Here is a 17,134-nt window from a genome sequence, read left to right as displayed (position 1 = left end):
GTAAATACACATGAGGATAAATTAACCTGGATCCGCTGTGTACCAGCAGCCCCTGCTGGCTGTGGGCAAGCAGGCACTGCAACGGCAGGAGGGTGAGGCAGAAGGGAAGGGGAATGTGACAGTTTATGGCACGGAAAAGAAATTGTAGAGACAGCTATCTGCAGACAGCGGAAACAGGGAGACGGGATAAGCAATGCCCACTCAGCAGAACAGGGTAATGCAAGTTCACTGGCAAAAACACTGCCTTGACAGCAGCCTGCTGTCTTACCTGACAAGCCTGTGGGATGGTGTTCTTCTGCTTCTTTGGCACAGAGACAGGAGCTGGAGACTTGTCAGACACGTTGCCTTTCAACACTTTGAGCAGGTACAAGGAGGCACTAAGAAGAAATGAAAAGGGGGAGAACAGAGCAGTTACCACAGTGCCACTGCAAATCCACCTGAGGGCAGAGGCCAGGTGAGGCGGGCAGCCTGTTCCCTACCAAGAGAGGTTAAAGAGCCTGAGAGGGTCCCTTTTTGCAACCTAACCCACTCTTACCAGATTTAAAGACAAATCTCAGGAGGCTGCATCCTTTCGCTGGCTGTCACTGCGGTCACAGACATCTTCACTACCAGCCTGGTTTCCCCAAGCTCTTACTACCAGTTTTGACTAGCACAGCTTTAGAATTCCTGCATTTGCCCAGGATCTGAGAGCCTGCAGAGCCCAGCCAGCGCTGCAGTGCAGCCCTCCCAGCCCAGGCCGCTGCGTGCCTGCAGAACTCAGGTAAATCACCTGAGAGAGCATGCAGACAGCCTGCTACTTTTGAGAAGTGTTGCCTTAACTGTGCATGCACACAGCAGCTCCGCTGGCACTGCCCGAAGGTGTCAGGGAGCCGTGTGGCACACGCAGCCAGCCCTGCACTGCCAGGAATTGCCATGGGTCCTGCGCAACAACGGGCTAGGGGTGCTGCAGGGCCAGCACTGCCCAACGGCACTGGGATGACCATGCAGCATGGTACCCACTACATAAACAGTTGTGTTGAGAAATCCGAGATGGAGTCTGAAAGTCTCCCTGAATCTGCCTGCAAGCCACAAGAGAGCCTACTGGTAAATGGCCTTTCTGTTTTTACCAGGGAACAGCAAGATTACACGTTTCCTAGTAGATACACGTGTGGCTTATCCTAATTCACCTGTAGGCAGTGGCAAAGGAATGAACACTTGTACAGACAAGAGCCACAGTCACTGCTGTCTTCACTGAGCCACCATGGAGACAGGAAACCCCAGGATTTACAGAATGATCATTGCAGACAGACCATAAATTACACTCATCCCGGCACTGAATCACACACAATTCATTACTCCCTGATGAAGCCTCCAGGGAGCACTTCCCATCACCATTAGCAAAGCTGTAAAGACAACTGCTATATCACAGAGCCTCTGGAAGATCATCACCAAAAAATGGACATCTCTGTTTCAAAATGCTTCACACCGTCAGGGTGACTGACTAGTCCTCATTTAAACACACAGGCAGCCAGCTTTCATGGAGTCTCTCACTTCTATGAACTGTTTTAACCAGCAACGTTATGCCTGCTTACAGACCAGCCATAGTCACAACCCTGCCCGCAGCACTGACTAGAGAAGCCCCTCCTTAACACTTACCTGAAATAATAGAGAGCCACTGAGGAATCAGTGTGCTTGCAGGCTTTTTTCACAAGTCTCTCCACAAAGGCATGCAAATCCTCTTGCAGGGCTTCCACTCTCTTGCAGTACTGCTTGGCTCGGCACAATGAGTTCCTGAAAGAGCATTAAGAACAAACTCAAAGCCATTACCTACGGAAAGAGCTCTGGAGAACAGACTACGAACCCTTATCGCTGGGCTTAGGGAAACACATACACAAACATGGTGCTAGCTCTGGGCAGCAAAGGAAGCTGTCTTTGCTGAGGCAAGAACTGCTCTTCACCTTCAAGCAACTTACTCAGGTGGCAAAGTCAACTCTCCTCCAAAGCTCCCACAAAGTGAAACTGGCTGCTTCAAACTCTGCTACTGCAGAACTGCTCCTCAACAGCGGGTAGAAAGCAGCATTGAAAGCACCTTAGAGCAATGCTGAGGATGTCAGGGAGTGGTGTACAGAGGCCACATCACACCCCATGCATTATGCCTCTGTCTAGCTTGTATCCTGCCTCGTTTGTGGTAATGAGCAGTGACAATTTGCACTTTGCCTGTCTTAATAATAATTTGTTGGGAGTTTTGTTCCAGCCACAGCAGGAACTCTGCAAGCGTAGGGAGTTGTCACACAGTCTGACTCAAAGGTCAGAGGCCTGTGGAGGTATTCAGCAACGTGGTACCGTCCCTCCAGTACCAGCTGTTTGTTCTGTACGTCTGACACTTGACTCTTGAAGTCCCTTAGACTAGAAAACCCAGATCCTGATTGCTTTCCTGCAGGTTATAGCTAAGCACTGTGTACATGTGTGGATGTTCAGTAATCTAATTTCCCATCGTCTATAAGCATAGCAATTGTCTCCAGCGTTAAAAAGACTAATTTCTAGGATTCAGTCAACACTACTGGTGTCTATCAAAAGCCCTCACCAATTAGCTGGAGGATTACGGACACTTACGTGAAGATATGAGCTGTTTTCTGGAGGAAATCAACCTCCTGTTTGTCTGAGTCCGAGCTCATGCACTGTTCAATCACCTGAAGCAGAGGCTCAATGATGTCAAACACCAGGGGGTTCTCTGGTTGCTTACTCAGGAACACTTCAATCAGATCCAGCACCTGCAAACATAAAGTTACTGAGCTGAGAACTAATGCAGGCAGGGAAACACAACAGATCTACCTAGCGCAGCTCCTTCAGACTGGAGTGGGATACATGGAAGGGGTCTGAAGAAAACTGTACTTGCAGCTGAGATCAGTGTACCTTCTGCTACCACTCGTAATGCCACAGCATGAGACCACAGAGATTAAAAGTTTGAAACTGAAGATTAAAAGCTGCTGGTTGACTTCAGCCTATTTTTTGCAGTGACATCATTTAAAAAAGCAGTTACGAGTGTCACTGACACCCAGCCAGACCTGCAGCCACTGCAACTTGGCACAGATCCCTGTTAGCTCCACTGACGGATAGCTCTTACCCCCACAAGTCCCCTTTGACCTGCAGACACCGCGTTACCATAAAATCATCCTCTTATTGCCCAGCATCGAAACAAAACTGCAATGAAGCCAATGGTCACTACACTAATCAGCCTTCCTCCTAGCTACCCTGACACCAGACATTTCGATACGTGAGCAGCTGCAGCTGTCCCTGGATGCCCGAACACACCCTGGACAGCCCATGCTGACACCAGGTGGCCTCAGGTCAGTATTACAGACACAAATAACCAGGGGGTGTTAACCACAACCCTCCGGAGTTAATGAGCCTAACAAGACAAGAAAAGCTTGGGCTGCAAGGTTACAGGAGAGATTTTGCGTGTTTATTCACACTAAGGCACATCATAACTAATGTTAAGTAGCTCGTGGCTTGCAGTAGGCTACAACCAGCATGCTAGTTCACCAAAGCTCTTTGCACCAGACACAGATCTCATACCTTAATCTTGAAATCCCTCCGCAGGATCTTCTCTTTCCGAATCCTGTCTCTCTCATCCTTCTTCGCCTGGATCCGTTTCTGCTGCTCCGCAAAGAGGGCCGAGATGTTCTTGTCAAGGGCCATCATAGCCTCATCATCCAGATCTTCGTCACTCTCATCTTCTCCCTTTTGTTTTTCAGAATGCAAAGGCTACATGTCATTTCACGTTCTTCAAAAACAGCTCCCACCCCTCACCTGGCTGGGACCGCCCTGACTCTGCAGGGAGAGGAGAACCATGGCCACTTCAGGGCAAATTCACAGTGAGGATGTAGCTACCTCTGGACCCAGAACAGCAATATGGGGAAGGAAAACAGATGCTCAGGCCAATGAGAAACGTAGCTCATATCTCCTGTTAGGTAATCCTGGCCACACCGTACCAACACTTAGAGCTAGAGGACTGGGAGAGGAAAGAGGCCTGGGGTTTGGACACTAACTCCCTCTGCGCTGTTTTTCCTTCAATAAAGAGGTTACTATGTTGCTGTCTTCATAAACTTTATAGGAATCATTAAGCCACACTCCAGCACTGCTACAAGAAGGCTCCAGAGTGGCCCACAGGGATCACGCTCCTCCACACAGGCTAGCCAACACACACACACCACACAGCAATATCTCAGCGCTTTACTTCACATCAATCTTCTTTATTGCAGGCAGGAAAACAAGTTATCAGGCTAGACTAGGCAAGCAATAGCACTCAAGACACACTAACAATAAATAAAAGAAAAAGTGACTTATTGGCAGAGCTTTCTTTGAAGATCCTGACCTCCTGCATCAAATGCCATACAAAGATGACTGCCAGGCTTGTCACCGCATAAGCTCAGATAACATGCAGGTGTTCAATAATCTTTCACCACCCCAAACCTCCCGGTATCTGTATCAAGGTAGACACCCAAAACATACCAATACATTCTGTGCTTTGAGAACATTCATCAGCTGACTGCGAAAATCTTCATCAACTTCTTCATTCTTTTCCTCGTCTCCGCTGTCGTTCTCTTCCTCAGTGTCATCTTCATCTGAGGAGTCCTCACTTTCTTCATCATCCTGAGGAAGAAAAGTTCATCTCCTGACCCGTCCATTCTTCAAGCCCTACTCAATTCCCAGGTGTGTAACTGTTCAGAAATAAAAACTCAAGCCTCCCTTCACCCCATTATCTTGCCCACAGCCCTCAGATTCAGGTAAGGACACCTGAGATAACAACAGAGATACCAGGTCTTCCAAAACCTTGAATTCGGGTTACTGTGCATCGCAGCAATGATTCAATCTGTGCCTGCCAACGAGAGGCCTATGCTAGTCTCAGGATGCAGTCATTTTTTCTCAGGAAGTCTCACCTACTCAAACAGCCATACCTACAACAGCATTTTCCTTCAAGCCCAAGAGACTAATAAACATGTACTTCCAGCAAACCATTTCTGTGTTGCACATTTAAAATAAATCTTAATAGAACAACAGCTATTTCATTCAAGACAGAGACATGCAGTTACGTCTATTACCACAGATCAGCAGAAACATTATTTTTAAATGGCAAAGGTCTGAAAAGTATTTGGCACAGGCAATGGCCCATCAATTACCGTGTCCTGAGCAGACTTGAACTTTTTGTCTGATTCTTCCATCACAACAACAGCACTTTCTTCATCCTGATCTTGGTACGGATCAAGAACCTGCAGAAAATAGGAATTGTTTTCTTTTTTTTTTTCAGTACTTTGTTTTGGTGCCTTTGTGTGTACAACAGACATGAATTTCAGCACAGCCAGAGAGCTGGATGATGACATAGTAAGTAAGGGCATTCAACTTTCTGGCTTGTAATATCATGTCTGTTAATATGTTAAGTTCTTCCTTCTATAGTAACAAAAAAAAGGGGAGAAAACTGAAGATGTTAGAGACAGATCAAACATTTTCATTTGTTACAAATTAAGTATTAGGTTCATCCTATGAAGTACTTGACAGCTGATCTCTGCAACCTATAATACTCTCTCAGTAGACACTGCTTTACTCAGTGATGTGACCAATGCAGATTTTCAGTGCCAGTTATTTTTACCACCTCTACACTTAGCCTTTCTAGAAATAAAGAAAAAGTTACCATTGATACTCACATATAAAACCTAACAGCTATACAAAATGTCTCAGGAATTTCTTCAGCCTAAAACTACTAACAAATACAGCCTAAAACTAGCAGATCTCAGGCTCCCACAAAGAAACTGTCTGCAAGCTGCTTTTATAATTCAGCAGCACACGTTATGAAAGACATCTTCTAAATCGAGAAGGCTTTTATTTAATCCCAAAATAGAGACACGCTTCTATATCTGTTAGGGACAAGACAGGCAAACGGTACAATGCCCTACTAATGTCTCACTTACATCCAAGATCAGCTGCAGGCCGTTCTTGGTCAGATTAGGGCAAATGCGTCCAAACACGCTCTTGGAGATCCGACGTATGAGCAGGCTGGGCTGGGCAAGGAGGGAGAGGAGGATTTCCACAATCACCTCAACCCATCCTGGCTCTGTGTTCTCTGCACAGGAACAAACAAACAATGACAGGTAGGGGCAAAACCACTGCACTGGCCCAGCAAGAAGTGGCTGCAGATAAATTCACGAAGGAAAAAAAAAAAAAAGACAGCACTTACAGATGCTATTTGAACTACTCATTCAACAACACAGACCAGAAACAATTGAGTGTGAAGCTGAAGACTGCTGCTGTATTGGAAAGGCTACTAACCATAGGGAGAAACACACCTGAAATTGTCTTTAGGCCACTGCAAAGCCTCACCAGGTAACAAACTTATTGTTCATTTAATCTTTACTTAGATTAGCAGTTCTGCAAGTCATAGGACACCTACTTGGCCACATTAAAGCAATCAGCAGTTAGACAGCAAAAGTACATGATTTGTATAGTGTTTCCAATGAAACCAGGAGTCACAGTAGCCCATGAGAAGTGCTGAGTTTTAAGAGTGGCCCGTTAGTCTTAAAGTTTTGGGCTGCTAGTCCGAAAGTTTGGGAATCCTGATATACATACAACCAAGTCACCCAAAATTACAGCTTTTATTTTCACAGTACCCACAGATTTACAAAGGAATTTAAGGAGACAATAAGACCATAGTTAGAGAGAAAGTTGTAAGAACAAGACAGGTTCTTTCCTGCTCAAGTCCCGACCTATCTCCGCAGGCTCAAAATGACACCAGGCTAAAGCAGCAAATAGGCTGTATCCACACACGGGACACATTTAGATGGTCCAGAACTTGAGCTCTGAAAGCAGCAAGTTTCAGGCCTGCTGGCTGTATTCAGCAAGCTCTCAGGCAGCACAGAACAAGGACTCAAAAGGACTGAACTCCCTTGGATGCTACTCAAGTGAACCATAGCCAGTCCTGAAGCCCACCTATTCTGTAAGGGGCACCCAGAAACACCACCAAACAGTGATGTGGATGGTGAACTGGGGCAAGAAATTTAGAAAGACAAGGGAAAAGAACAAAGGAGAGTCTCCTGGGGACAGCTGAATTAAGCCAGAAATTATGAAGTTAGAGTGCTTCACTAATGTAGAACTGCCATTTTCTGTCTTTTGACAGAGCATTACCAATCCCACCCCATTTCTTTCTGCAGAAAGGACTCACCAGTCTTTTTCTTCTTTGGTTCCTTGCTGAATGCCCTCTCCGTGCAGTTCAGAAGGTCACTCAGAAGATCCATTGTTTCAGACGGATTCTGTTCAATCACATGCAGACAGTAAATACCCTCTCTGTTAATTCCCCACTAACAACAGCAATGCAAGAAACATATCCCAAATATAAGGATCTTTCTAAACAGGTACTGATATTAAAATCAGCTACTACAACTCCTCTGCAGAAGAAAATATGAAACTAATAAGAAATTACTCCACTCAGCAGCAAATCAAAGGCAAAAACAATGCTCAGGCCAAGCTTTGCCCCTGTAAGTTGATGTCTACAGTCAGTGTAAGAATCAGAGTTTATAAGCTGCCAATTGCCCATTTTTAGGAGCCAGAGGCTGTGGAAGATTGGATCTCTGAACAGAAAAAAAAATCTGCAGCTGGGTGTTCAGAATACCCAGCTGTCAACTTATTTTACACCATTCAAATATGCTTCAGAGATCTTACCTTGAAAAGATGAATGGCCATTAGAAGCAGAAATTGCTGAAAAGCAAAGATTTTGGCGCTATCTGCTTTATTTTCCTTCTTCTGCAGGTTCTTCACAGACTGAAGTGTTCTGAAGGAAGAAATCTTTTTGAGTCTTTCACAATTACAACAGCAAATTCTCTCTTATGATCAGACTAAAATCATGACCAAATCTTCAGTACCGTCTTCTGTACTCAACATTTAATTTACAGATATTGGATGTATGTAAAGTATACAATCTTAACCCAACAATAGCATCTCAGCCTCTCTGTGGCTTACAAAAACCTCTGCACTTGGGCACAGGCTATATTCCTAATACTACAGCCAAGGCATAGAAGACCTTTATGGGAAATCAAGCTCAGAAAAGAGCACCAGAAAAGAGTCACTGGGAAGTTAGAACAGGCATTATTAGGAGAAAAGCTCAGCAGAGTTGCTAATGTGTTTGGGAGAGAGACTATGAGTGAAAATAGAAAAGGGCATGGCCACCTACGCACAGTTAACACGCTGGTGGAACAAAAAGGAATTGGGCGAGGAGAAACAGGAAGGCATCCTGATACCCAGTGCCAGGTGCAGGATACTCAAAGGGAAGAAACAGAACTGCCACTGCCTGTGAAATGGTTCTGCTACAGCAGCCAGAACAACAGGAGGACAAGAGAATACAGGCAAAAACTTTTACTGGCCCAGAGACTAAGACTAGGGCTTTTTCACTTTCCTCACCCCAGCAACCCAGAACCCAGCTTCCCAAGCCTCTCACCTCTCCCAGGCATCTCTCTGTTCCTTGGTAAAAGGCTTCACAGCTTTGACGTACTTCTCACTGGAGAGCAGCTCGTTGGCATACTCAACAAGGAGGAAGATCCACAGCTTCCCATCTGCAGTTACACCATGGACGTGCTTCTCCCTCAAGGCTGCAGCCTCTGCTGTATCCCCCAAAACGTTCAAAGTGTTTAAAGTCTGAAGCAACCTGCAAAGAAAAACAGTCAGCATGTTATCATCAGAGGAACAACACGACCTTCTCCATACCGCCCTAAATAACGCCCCAAGGCAGAGCACTCCTCAGAACTCTGGTCACTCCCATCACTCCAGATTTACAGGGCCTAAGTTTCAAACCATGCATGTATCCAAGCACAGCTCATTGTCTCAGTGCCCCCAAGGACACCGTACACTGTCTATTATTCTTGTCCTCAGCTGTTTCCCATTCTACGTCCCATCTATTTTGCCTCTACTGAGGTTACAGCACCAGCCTTGGCAAGTACCTAAGGGTGTCTGTTGCTATATGCCTGTTTTAGTCTCATGCAGAGCAGACAGAAAGCCAACGACAACCCATGCAACCCCGTCAGCTCTCTAGGGTCCTTTCACTTCTAGCTTGCAACAGAGACAACAGAAAACATATGAGAAAAAGCATTCTGAGTTCAATTCTACTTCTACCTGATGATCACACACATACTCAGCAAGTTTGCCATGAAAAAATGTTTTTACTGGAAGTTTACGATCTTTGGGAAATCTGTCTAGGATCTCCTTAAAAAAAGCCATTCCCTGTTCCTAGAGTCAAAGTGAAACACTCCAGTTGCAGCGCAGAGGCCCAAAACTCTTGATGTGCCACTTGCAGGGTGATTTTATCCCGGGAGAGAAATTTCCAAGCAGAGGGCATGCAAGCAAAACCCTTACCCAAAGAAGTAGTTTGCTGCCAGTGAGTGAGCCTGTTCATCTAGGGGCTCTGATATAAGGGCATTTGTTTCCGGTATTTGGGAAGTCTTTTTCTTAGTCTCAAAGAAAGCATGGAAGAAGCAAAACCTAGAATGGACAAAATGAGAAAAAATTAACAGCCAGTTTGGCCATAACAGAGCAAAAACAGCCCATGTGTGCAAAACCAAATAGAACACACCACCACATATTTACCAAATGTTTTTCAAGGACCTCCAAGCCATGAAAAATACCACTATCTACATTAAAACCTTTTCCTATCTACATTAAAACCTTTTCCTCAAGGTACACAGGGTAAAAAGAGAGAAGGATGCTCATGACTTCACAAAAGTGAAGTATCAACACTTGAGGCCGCACAATACAACACTCAGACTGTCACATCTGGGTCATATCCTCCGAGACTTTCAAAGTGAAAGATAAATACCAGTGACATCCTCAAACAGCCTAGGTAAGCAGGAATTTAAAATTTACTGAAAATATATAGGACCAAGTTGATCATAAGGGCATAAATGAGAAGAGTTTGTCCAAGTTTGCAGAATGTATTTTAAAAACAGAACCTAGTCTTCTAAATGACTAATGTTACGGAATATTGTCATGTCAGTTTGCCCAGTGCCATGGGAATTGTTTAGCTGGAATACTGCTGGAGAAATAACCAGAACTGTTGCAAGCACATGTGGCATTAAGCCTTTAAATCATTCTCACCTGGAAATATCCATCACAAGGTCCTCTTCTTTCTTCACAGGACTTTCAATGATGCTCATAAGTCGGTGGATGATCCACTTCCTTAATCGAGCAATCTTATGTTGTGTTCTTTCAGTAAGGAAGCAAACACAATCAGCAGTTTGAACGCTACACTGAAGTAAACACAAACCTCACAATCTACTGCAGCAAGAGGTGGCTTTCAGTGTTAGTGTTGCTTTCTTCAGTAAGAAAGCAACAGGTAAGTAAGCAGAGATACAATCTTTCCAATTTTGCTTTACATTATGCAAAAGATAACATATTTACCCCACTGAGGAGCTACACAGTTCACTGATGACACTTCAGGACTTGAATTAGTGCACCTCTGACCATACTCTATGGGCACGTAACACGCACACACACAGTGCTCTAACAGCTTATGTCTTCTTTGGAAGAGCTCCCTGTCCACGTAACCCAGTATCCACAGCACCAAGCTGGGATATTCAGTGAGAAGCTGCGCCAAAGTGGAGGACAGAGCCTTCTCCTGGGAAATTTTCCTAGCTGGAAATTGCGACAAATGCCTACAAAGGACGTAAGTATTTACAGGACACTTGAGACACAAAGTGGGTGCTTTGCTGTGGGCCAAGAAGCTAAGAGCACTCAAGCCAGTTAAATATTCAAACTCAGATAAAAGGAATACGCAATTCCTACAAAGACCTGAGAGTCTGTAGTGAAAAAGGAAGCCACTGGAGACTTTTGCCTTTTCCCAAAACAGTTGTCAGGGCTAGAAAAGCAAGAGAAAAGGCTTTTCTGGCCATCCAGTCTGTTTTGATCAGGGAACAGATTTCTGGCTGGTTCTCAGAGCGTTTGCTCCTATGTGCAGAGCTTAATTTTGTCCCAGACAAAGAGTCAGATGCTGGGCCTAAACCTTCTGGGACAGAGGAAACGGAACAGGAAACAACTGTCAGCTCATGGCAAGGGAACCAGCAAACTCTGGCTGTCTGACCCTGACTTCACACAGGTAGCTACTCCAACCACAAACAGAAAGAAAAAAAAGAAGGTGCATCATCAACATACTCACTTGTTTACATTTTCTGGGTTCTGCTTCTGACGGCTAGTTGAGAAGTCTAAACAACAGCCCAAGTCTGGCCTAAGGAACATGTCTTTGAGCCAGTCAATGTATTTCTGCAATGCCACTGGCTGCAGGTGTCTGACTACCCTCCAAATGCTGGGCACCACTGGATAGCCTTGATTTGTGAGAGTAGAGAAGCCGATCATTACTGCTAGCTGCCTCTCCGGATCATCACAGCTGTTCAGAAATGCATCTACGTATGCTTCCATCTCTGGAGCAAATTTAAATCGGTCTGGAAGCTGAAAAAAAAGAGTCAAACAAGTAGGTTAAGAACCTTACACTGAGTCTGAGTATCTTTATGACCACAAACCACTGTACTGATTTCATTGCAATAAGGAAATTAAAGTCACATGCCTGAATATTTGTCATACAATTAGAAGGGATCAGAAAAGTCACCAATTTCACCTTATGGTCTTCCTCACGCAAGAGGAACCACTGTAAGCAACCACACGATCCTGGCATGTACCTCAACCCTTCAATTTGGGCTTTCCAACCAGTCAAGCTTCAGCAGGCTGGACCATGTGCTGGCCAGTGCAGTGAAGCTCTTAGGCTGATCACTTCTTTTTATGGGGATGAGCTCAGGATGTTACTCACACCATCTGCCTTACACCTTCCCTCGATTCAGAAATTCTCCCACATTATCTCTGGTCTCCTCTACCAGCCCGGGAGCCTGCTGACCTACAGCGCACAGAACAAATCCCACTTTCTCTCCCTGAAGTGCTGAGGCATTCTGAAAGGAGGGGGAGTTGACGTGTTTAACCTAAAAGACATGTCCTAAAGTGTTGCTGTTTTGTGCTAAGGCCTATCCTCAGTGCTGCCACTGATCCGCAAGGTGTGCAGCTGGCAGAGTCTTGGCCCTTGGAACACTGTCCAACAGCATGCACCACCGGGACACATCTCATCTCACCACACATCCCATTTCAGCATGTTTTTTCACAGCCTACAGTGTTCATTCCCACTCATTTGTTCTGGAAAAAACAGAACTTTAACTGGTGAAACCTTGAAGAGGGCAAGCTGTGGCTTCACTCCAAAAATGAAACTTTTGTAAATCAATAAAACAACTTATCTGGTATCACGACGTCATAAGCAAAATAGCAACCTAGCAGGAACGGGAACAGTAATGAATGTTTAGCGAACGCTAGTCTTAAAATAAAGAGTTTATAGATTTCCAATTAACTACAAATCCATCCAACCATAACATAAATACTCCAGCAAGACATTTCACACAAAGCACAACTTTGCAAGGTCCTGCTTTCCCTGTATTTAAAACTCCATACACGTGTGTCAGTATGAAAGCTGGGAGAAAAACTCCAGGAGATTCTGCTGTAAACAGGCTAATAACTCACAACAGGGGGTTCATCAATCATTTCCCAACAAAAGCAAATCAAGTACATTTGCTTGCTTGTTTAAACAAAAAAATAGATCCAGTAAGATAACTGTCAGTCAATATCAGACTCAAGCTTTGTCTAGTTTCATTTCCAAGAGCAACCTGAATCCCCTAAGAAAGTACAAGATTATAGAATTTGCTTTCCAAAATAAACAACCTCTGTCAAGGAAGAAAATAAAACAAAATCAACAGCAAAGAAAATCAAACTAAGACCTTTCCTACTTCTTCATCAAAAATACTAGGGTTTTCTCATTCTGTTTTGTGAGACAGACATTGCATTCAGTGGATTTGCACGTTTCAGACAGGAACTAAATTAGCAAATCTTTTGATGCACACGGGAGAACACAGCCTAGTTCACCGTGGAACAGAAAAAGAAGCAAGATACAGGAAAACAACCACGCCAGTGGATAAACCCTGGTGAAAGTTGCTTCATATACAGGGGCACCATGGTAATCATTATTTTCAGAGCAAAAATGCACATCTATTTCTGCTTTGGTAATAGAATTGAAAGACTACAAAGTCCTGTCCCTCCCAAGAGAAGGCGATGATTTTGGGGCCTACATCAGAATATTTAGGACTAGGATAGCATGAAAAGACAAGCCAAAGCCCATTTTTATTGGTATTCTTTGATTTTTCCTCCCTTTATTGCAGGGGTTTTGTTGCTTGCTTGCTTTGCAGGAGGGAAGGCAGAGGACGTCCAAAATCCAACTCCCATATTGCACTGAGATGTGCATATTGAAACAAGCACTAAAATACACAAAAGCATGAGTTGTCCCTTTTTGTCTTTGCTTTCAAATGTTCATGCAACACCCAGCACAATGACAGACAAAAAGGAGCTTCTGGACATGCAAAATCAAAAGGCCTGTCAAAGGATGACACATGACGTTGTCAATATGCTGACGGCTGCCCTTCCTCTGCTTCCCCCACGGTGAGAGCTTTCTCAGCAGTACCAGTGGAAGCTCAGTGCTGAACAATTTCAAACTCCTTAGAATAAGTCTGAATAGCAATACACAAATAGACAATAACAATCAAAAACAGCCTTACTCAGCCTGTTGCAAGCAGCAGTCACACAATAACCCTACCTTTAGTAAGAGGCCAAGGTCTAAATCACATAAACTTACTTTTAATACAAGACGTGTAACAGGAAAGGTGGGCAGGAGTTGAGGGGAGGTTCTGCTCAGAACAGGGGCTTTAGGCCTGAGCACAAGTACTTTCAAAGGACCTACCTGAGTTGTTACCACATGTTCTCCGTAGAGCTGCATCACCTTCCCTTTGAGAACCATCTGTAGCTGATCCAGGGACAACAAGGGCAGAGCGCTCCCCAGCAGTCGGTAGCACATGTAACTGAGCAGAAACAAAGAACATTCTCTCAAGTTGAGCCACAGCCGTAAAGCCACAAAGATAAGACAGAGAAGAAGCGGTGGGGCAGGCTATGTGGAGCACACAAGAAGACAGAAGTCAAAACCACATGCTTTCTACACGGATCTAGTGTTCAAAAATCCTACTCCTGAAAACTTTCCTTCTGGCTAGCACAACTGTTCAGATTCCCCACAGCAGGTCCTCTGCTGCCCAGAAATAGATCAGTCCTCACCAGCAGCCCCTTCCTCAATGCACTTGCTGGATCTCTTCTCTCCAAGTGTCTATTTCCACAGGCCTAAAAACACTTACTTGTTTTTGAAACTTGCTGTCAAATTCGATCAAAATTGCCTAATGGGCTCAAGAATTATTAGACAGATATTCTGCAGACATTTCTGCAGAAAGCCAGGCTAAAAAGGAAACACTTTTGAGTATACAAAAGGTATTTTCAGACTTACCCAATTCACGCCAACTAAGACAAGACATAAACTGCCCACGCTTGGAAAATGGTTCCCCTTCACTGTGATATTCATGTAATATGTTAAAAAAACATACAAGTGCACCTCTGATTTTCAAACTCTTGATCTAATAAAGATTAAACCTGGCCACAGACTGACGCGCTATGGTCCAAAAAATGAAACTATGCTCCCCCAAAATGCTCACAGATTCGTGTTCAGGATTTTGCAGCATGTTTATACAGCATGAGTCTCCACAGACAACTTAAATAATCCTACAAAGATCTAGTGTTAGACTTGGAAGAGGAGCTGAAATAGCCACTGTTATGATTTCAGCCCCAGCCATATCCTTCTAAAACACAGACCACGTCAGAACCCAAACCAAAGGAGCCCAATAATATCTAGGTGTTTTAATGCAGCCCATCCTACAAAGCACACAAATCCAGCAGTATTAGATACAAATTTCAGAACCTTGGTTTGTCTACACAGAAGTTGTCCTTAAGCCATGCCGACAAAACAGCCGCTCTCTCAATCACTTAGAGAAAGGAATGGTACAGTTCCTCTGACAAGTCTTGTAGGAGCACACTATTGATTGAAGACACCCTTATGTCTGACGGGGGGCATTACCACCCTGTGCTGTCCTTGATAAATTTAAACCCAAATTTGTTACACATCAAAATCCCAACAGAAATCTTACTCATAACTCGTGAAATTAGGCTTCCTCTGAAGTTTCTCATGAATACCTAAATAATCAAATGTTCTCACACTGTTTATAAGAAGCTGTATGTTCCATCCTACCACAGGAACAGAATGACTAAAGCAAGAAACAGAAGAATAATAAGGAAAAAAACAAAATGTATGTTAAAACAAACCTCACAGGTCCTGATTTCTCCTTGAATAGCCCGTCCTCCACAGCTTCTTTCCAGAACAGTTCAAAGGCACCTTCCTTCAATGAAACTTGGAGCAAATCAAACCCTACACTGGGCAATTTCTTGTCCTTCTTCTCTGACTTGGCAGCACTTTGCAGAAGCTCTACAAGTCTAGAAGAAGAAAGCATACAATGTGAGAGATTGGGCCTGGAAGGGGATTGCTGAAGGCCAAATTCATCCCACTGAAGAATGCAGGACACTTACTGAGCACTGCAGGCAGAGCTATAATTTAGTAACCTGCAGAGCAGTTAGTGCCTAACCCTTAATAGCACTTGCAGTAGCAAATGCAGACAGGTTTCAGAAGGAAAACGTTATTTTTCTCACTGCTATCCAAGAGACCCAGAATATTGTATTTGATGGTCCTCATTTAACAACTTACTTGGGAATATTTTCCTCATTTACAATTGTAGGTGATCCAAACAGCTTCTTCAGCTTTTTAGGTTTCAGAACACCAGGGAATTTCTGTATGCCCACAAGTAAAAGGTGCAGGTTCTCTGGAGATTTGAAGGCTGAAGTGAGGTCAGCTTGCAGGACACCAAACAGGACCTCCTCAAACACGGTTTCAGGAACCTAGACAGGAATGAAAGTAAGAGAGCATGTGAGAAACATCTGAGGGCGTTTTACCAACCTGCTGTGTAATATATTAAAATATCCATATTGTAGGGCATCTTATTAAAAGTCTGTGGTGTTCCAGAAACTTTAGAAACAACCTTTATGGTGCAGCCAAAAACCATGAACAAATTTTTACCCAGTATTGCCATATAGTCCCCAGATGCTTAACCACAAGGAGTAGGACTATATGTTGTCATCGAATAGCAATTCTGGTCAACTCCAGCTGAAATTGTTCTCTTGCCATCTGACTGCTCCTGTCTGTACTGCTGTGCAGCTCAGACAGGAGGAAACACTCTTGGATTGGCTTTTAATTATATTTCCATCAAAAAAAGTTACTTATTTCAGTAGGATTTGTCAGTAAACAACTGTGTTGAATGGTTTTAAAGGAGACCAGATCCAACGTTTTCATCAGTAAAATATGGAAAGAGTGAAAACTGCTTTCATTTATATTTTCTGAAAGATTAGATTCAAAATACATTTAAACCTAACATCAGGAGTAGACAGACTAAGGTAAAACAGAGCATCCTTCTCAGAAAAAAAGCATCTGCCCACAGACAACTTAGAAAATAGGTCCTGCAGCTTAAACTTACTCTTCCATAACTCCCCTTTGACTTTTAACTATGAACAAACTAATGGAAAAGCAGTCCCCAAAGCAAAGTCCTTCCTCCTATCCACGACACGCTGTGGCTATACCTCTGACAGGATGTCCACAATAGTTTTGCTTGGGAGATCTTTGAGGTGTGCTTGGTGGTGTGCCAACTGCTGGAGAAGCTGGATACTCTCCAGCAGAGCTTTCTGGTCCTAGAAAGGAAAAGCACGTCAGAAATAGAGGACATACATTAGAGGTTAAATAGAAGGCTCAAATAATCCACTACTGAGACCCTCATGTCTACTTCTAATAAGAAAATAATTGCTTCCTGATGTGCAGCTTTTCCCAACATTATTTTCTGGCTGTATGTGACTACAGATGCCTTCCTTCCACAAGACGTAGTGAGACTTTTGGTACCATCTGACCCAGTTTCTACATTCTAGTCAGGAACAGATGTTTAGAAGGTACAAAAACTCTATGCATAATGCAAAAGAAATGAACTGGACTTGATGCTCCAAGTCCCATCTCATCCACTAGCCAATGGCCCAGTCTTTCTCTCCACATCCTCTCTCTACTTCAGCCAGCCCG

General features: G+C 43.9%; 1 protein-coding gene across 1 annotated transcript in view; it reads right to left on the bottom strand.

The window, feature by feature from the left end:
* The window catches only part of MYBBP1A (MYB binding protein 1a), a 60,009-nt gene that overhangs the window by 41,083 nt on the left and 1,792 nt on the right, over positions 1-17,134 (bottom strand). Inside the window, exons 5-21 of the mRNA XM_035559006.2 lie at positions 16,651-16,758; positions 15,725-15,915; positions 15,289-15,456; positions 13,832-13,949; positions 11,168-11,457; positions 10,111-10,218; positions 9,373-9,498; positions 8,462-8,668; positions 7,690-7,798; positions 7,193-7,280; positions 5,946-6,097; positions 5,160-5,249; positions 4,492-4,632; positions 3,556-3,720; positions 2,593-2,750; positions 1,636-1,770; positions 269-377 (exon numbers count right to left, since the gene is read on the bottom strand). Coding sequence (XP_035414899.1) covers positions 269-377; positions 1,636-1,770; positions 2,593-2,750; positions 3,556-3,720; positions 4,492-4,632; positions 5,160-5,249; positions 5,946-6,097; positions 7,193-7,280; positions 7,690-7,798; positions 8,462-8,668; positions 9,373-9,498; positions 10,111-10,218; positions 11,168-11,457; positions 13,832-13,949; positions 15,289-15,456; positions 15,725-15,915; positions 16,651-16,758 — 2,463 coding nt within the window. The remainder of the gene's footprint in view (positions 1-268; positions 378-1,635; positions 1,771-2,592; positions 2,751-3,555; positions 3,721-4,491; positions 4,633-5,159; positions 5,250-5,945; positions 6,098-7,192; positions 7,281-7,689; positions 7,799-8,461; positions 8,669-9,372; positions 9,499-10,110; positions 10,219-11,167; positions 11,458-13,831; positions 13,950-15,288; positions 15,457-15,724; positions 15,916-16,650; positions 16,759-17,134) is intronic.

This window comes from Cygnus atratus, chromosome 20 (assembly GCF_013377495.2).
Source record: "Cygnus atratus isolate AKBS03 ecotype Queensland, Australia chromosome 20, CAtr_DNAZoo_HiC_assembly, whole genome shotgun sequence".
Classification (NCBI taxonomy): Eukaryota; Metazoa; Chordata; class Aves; order Anseriformes; family Anatidae; genus Cygnus; species Cygnus atratus.
This window is presented reverse-complemented; position numbering and strand designations above follow the sequence as displayed.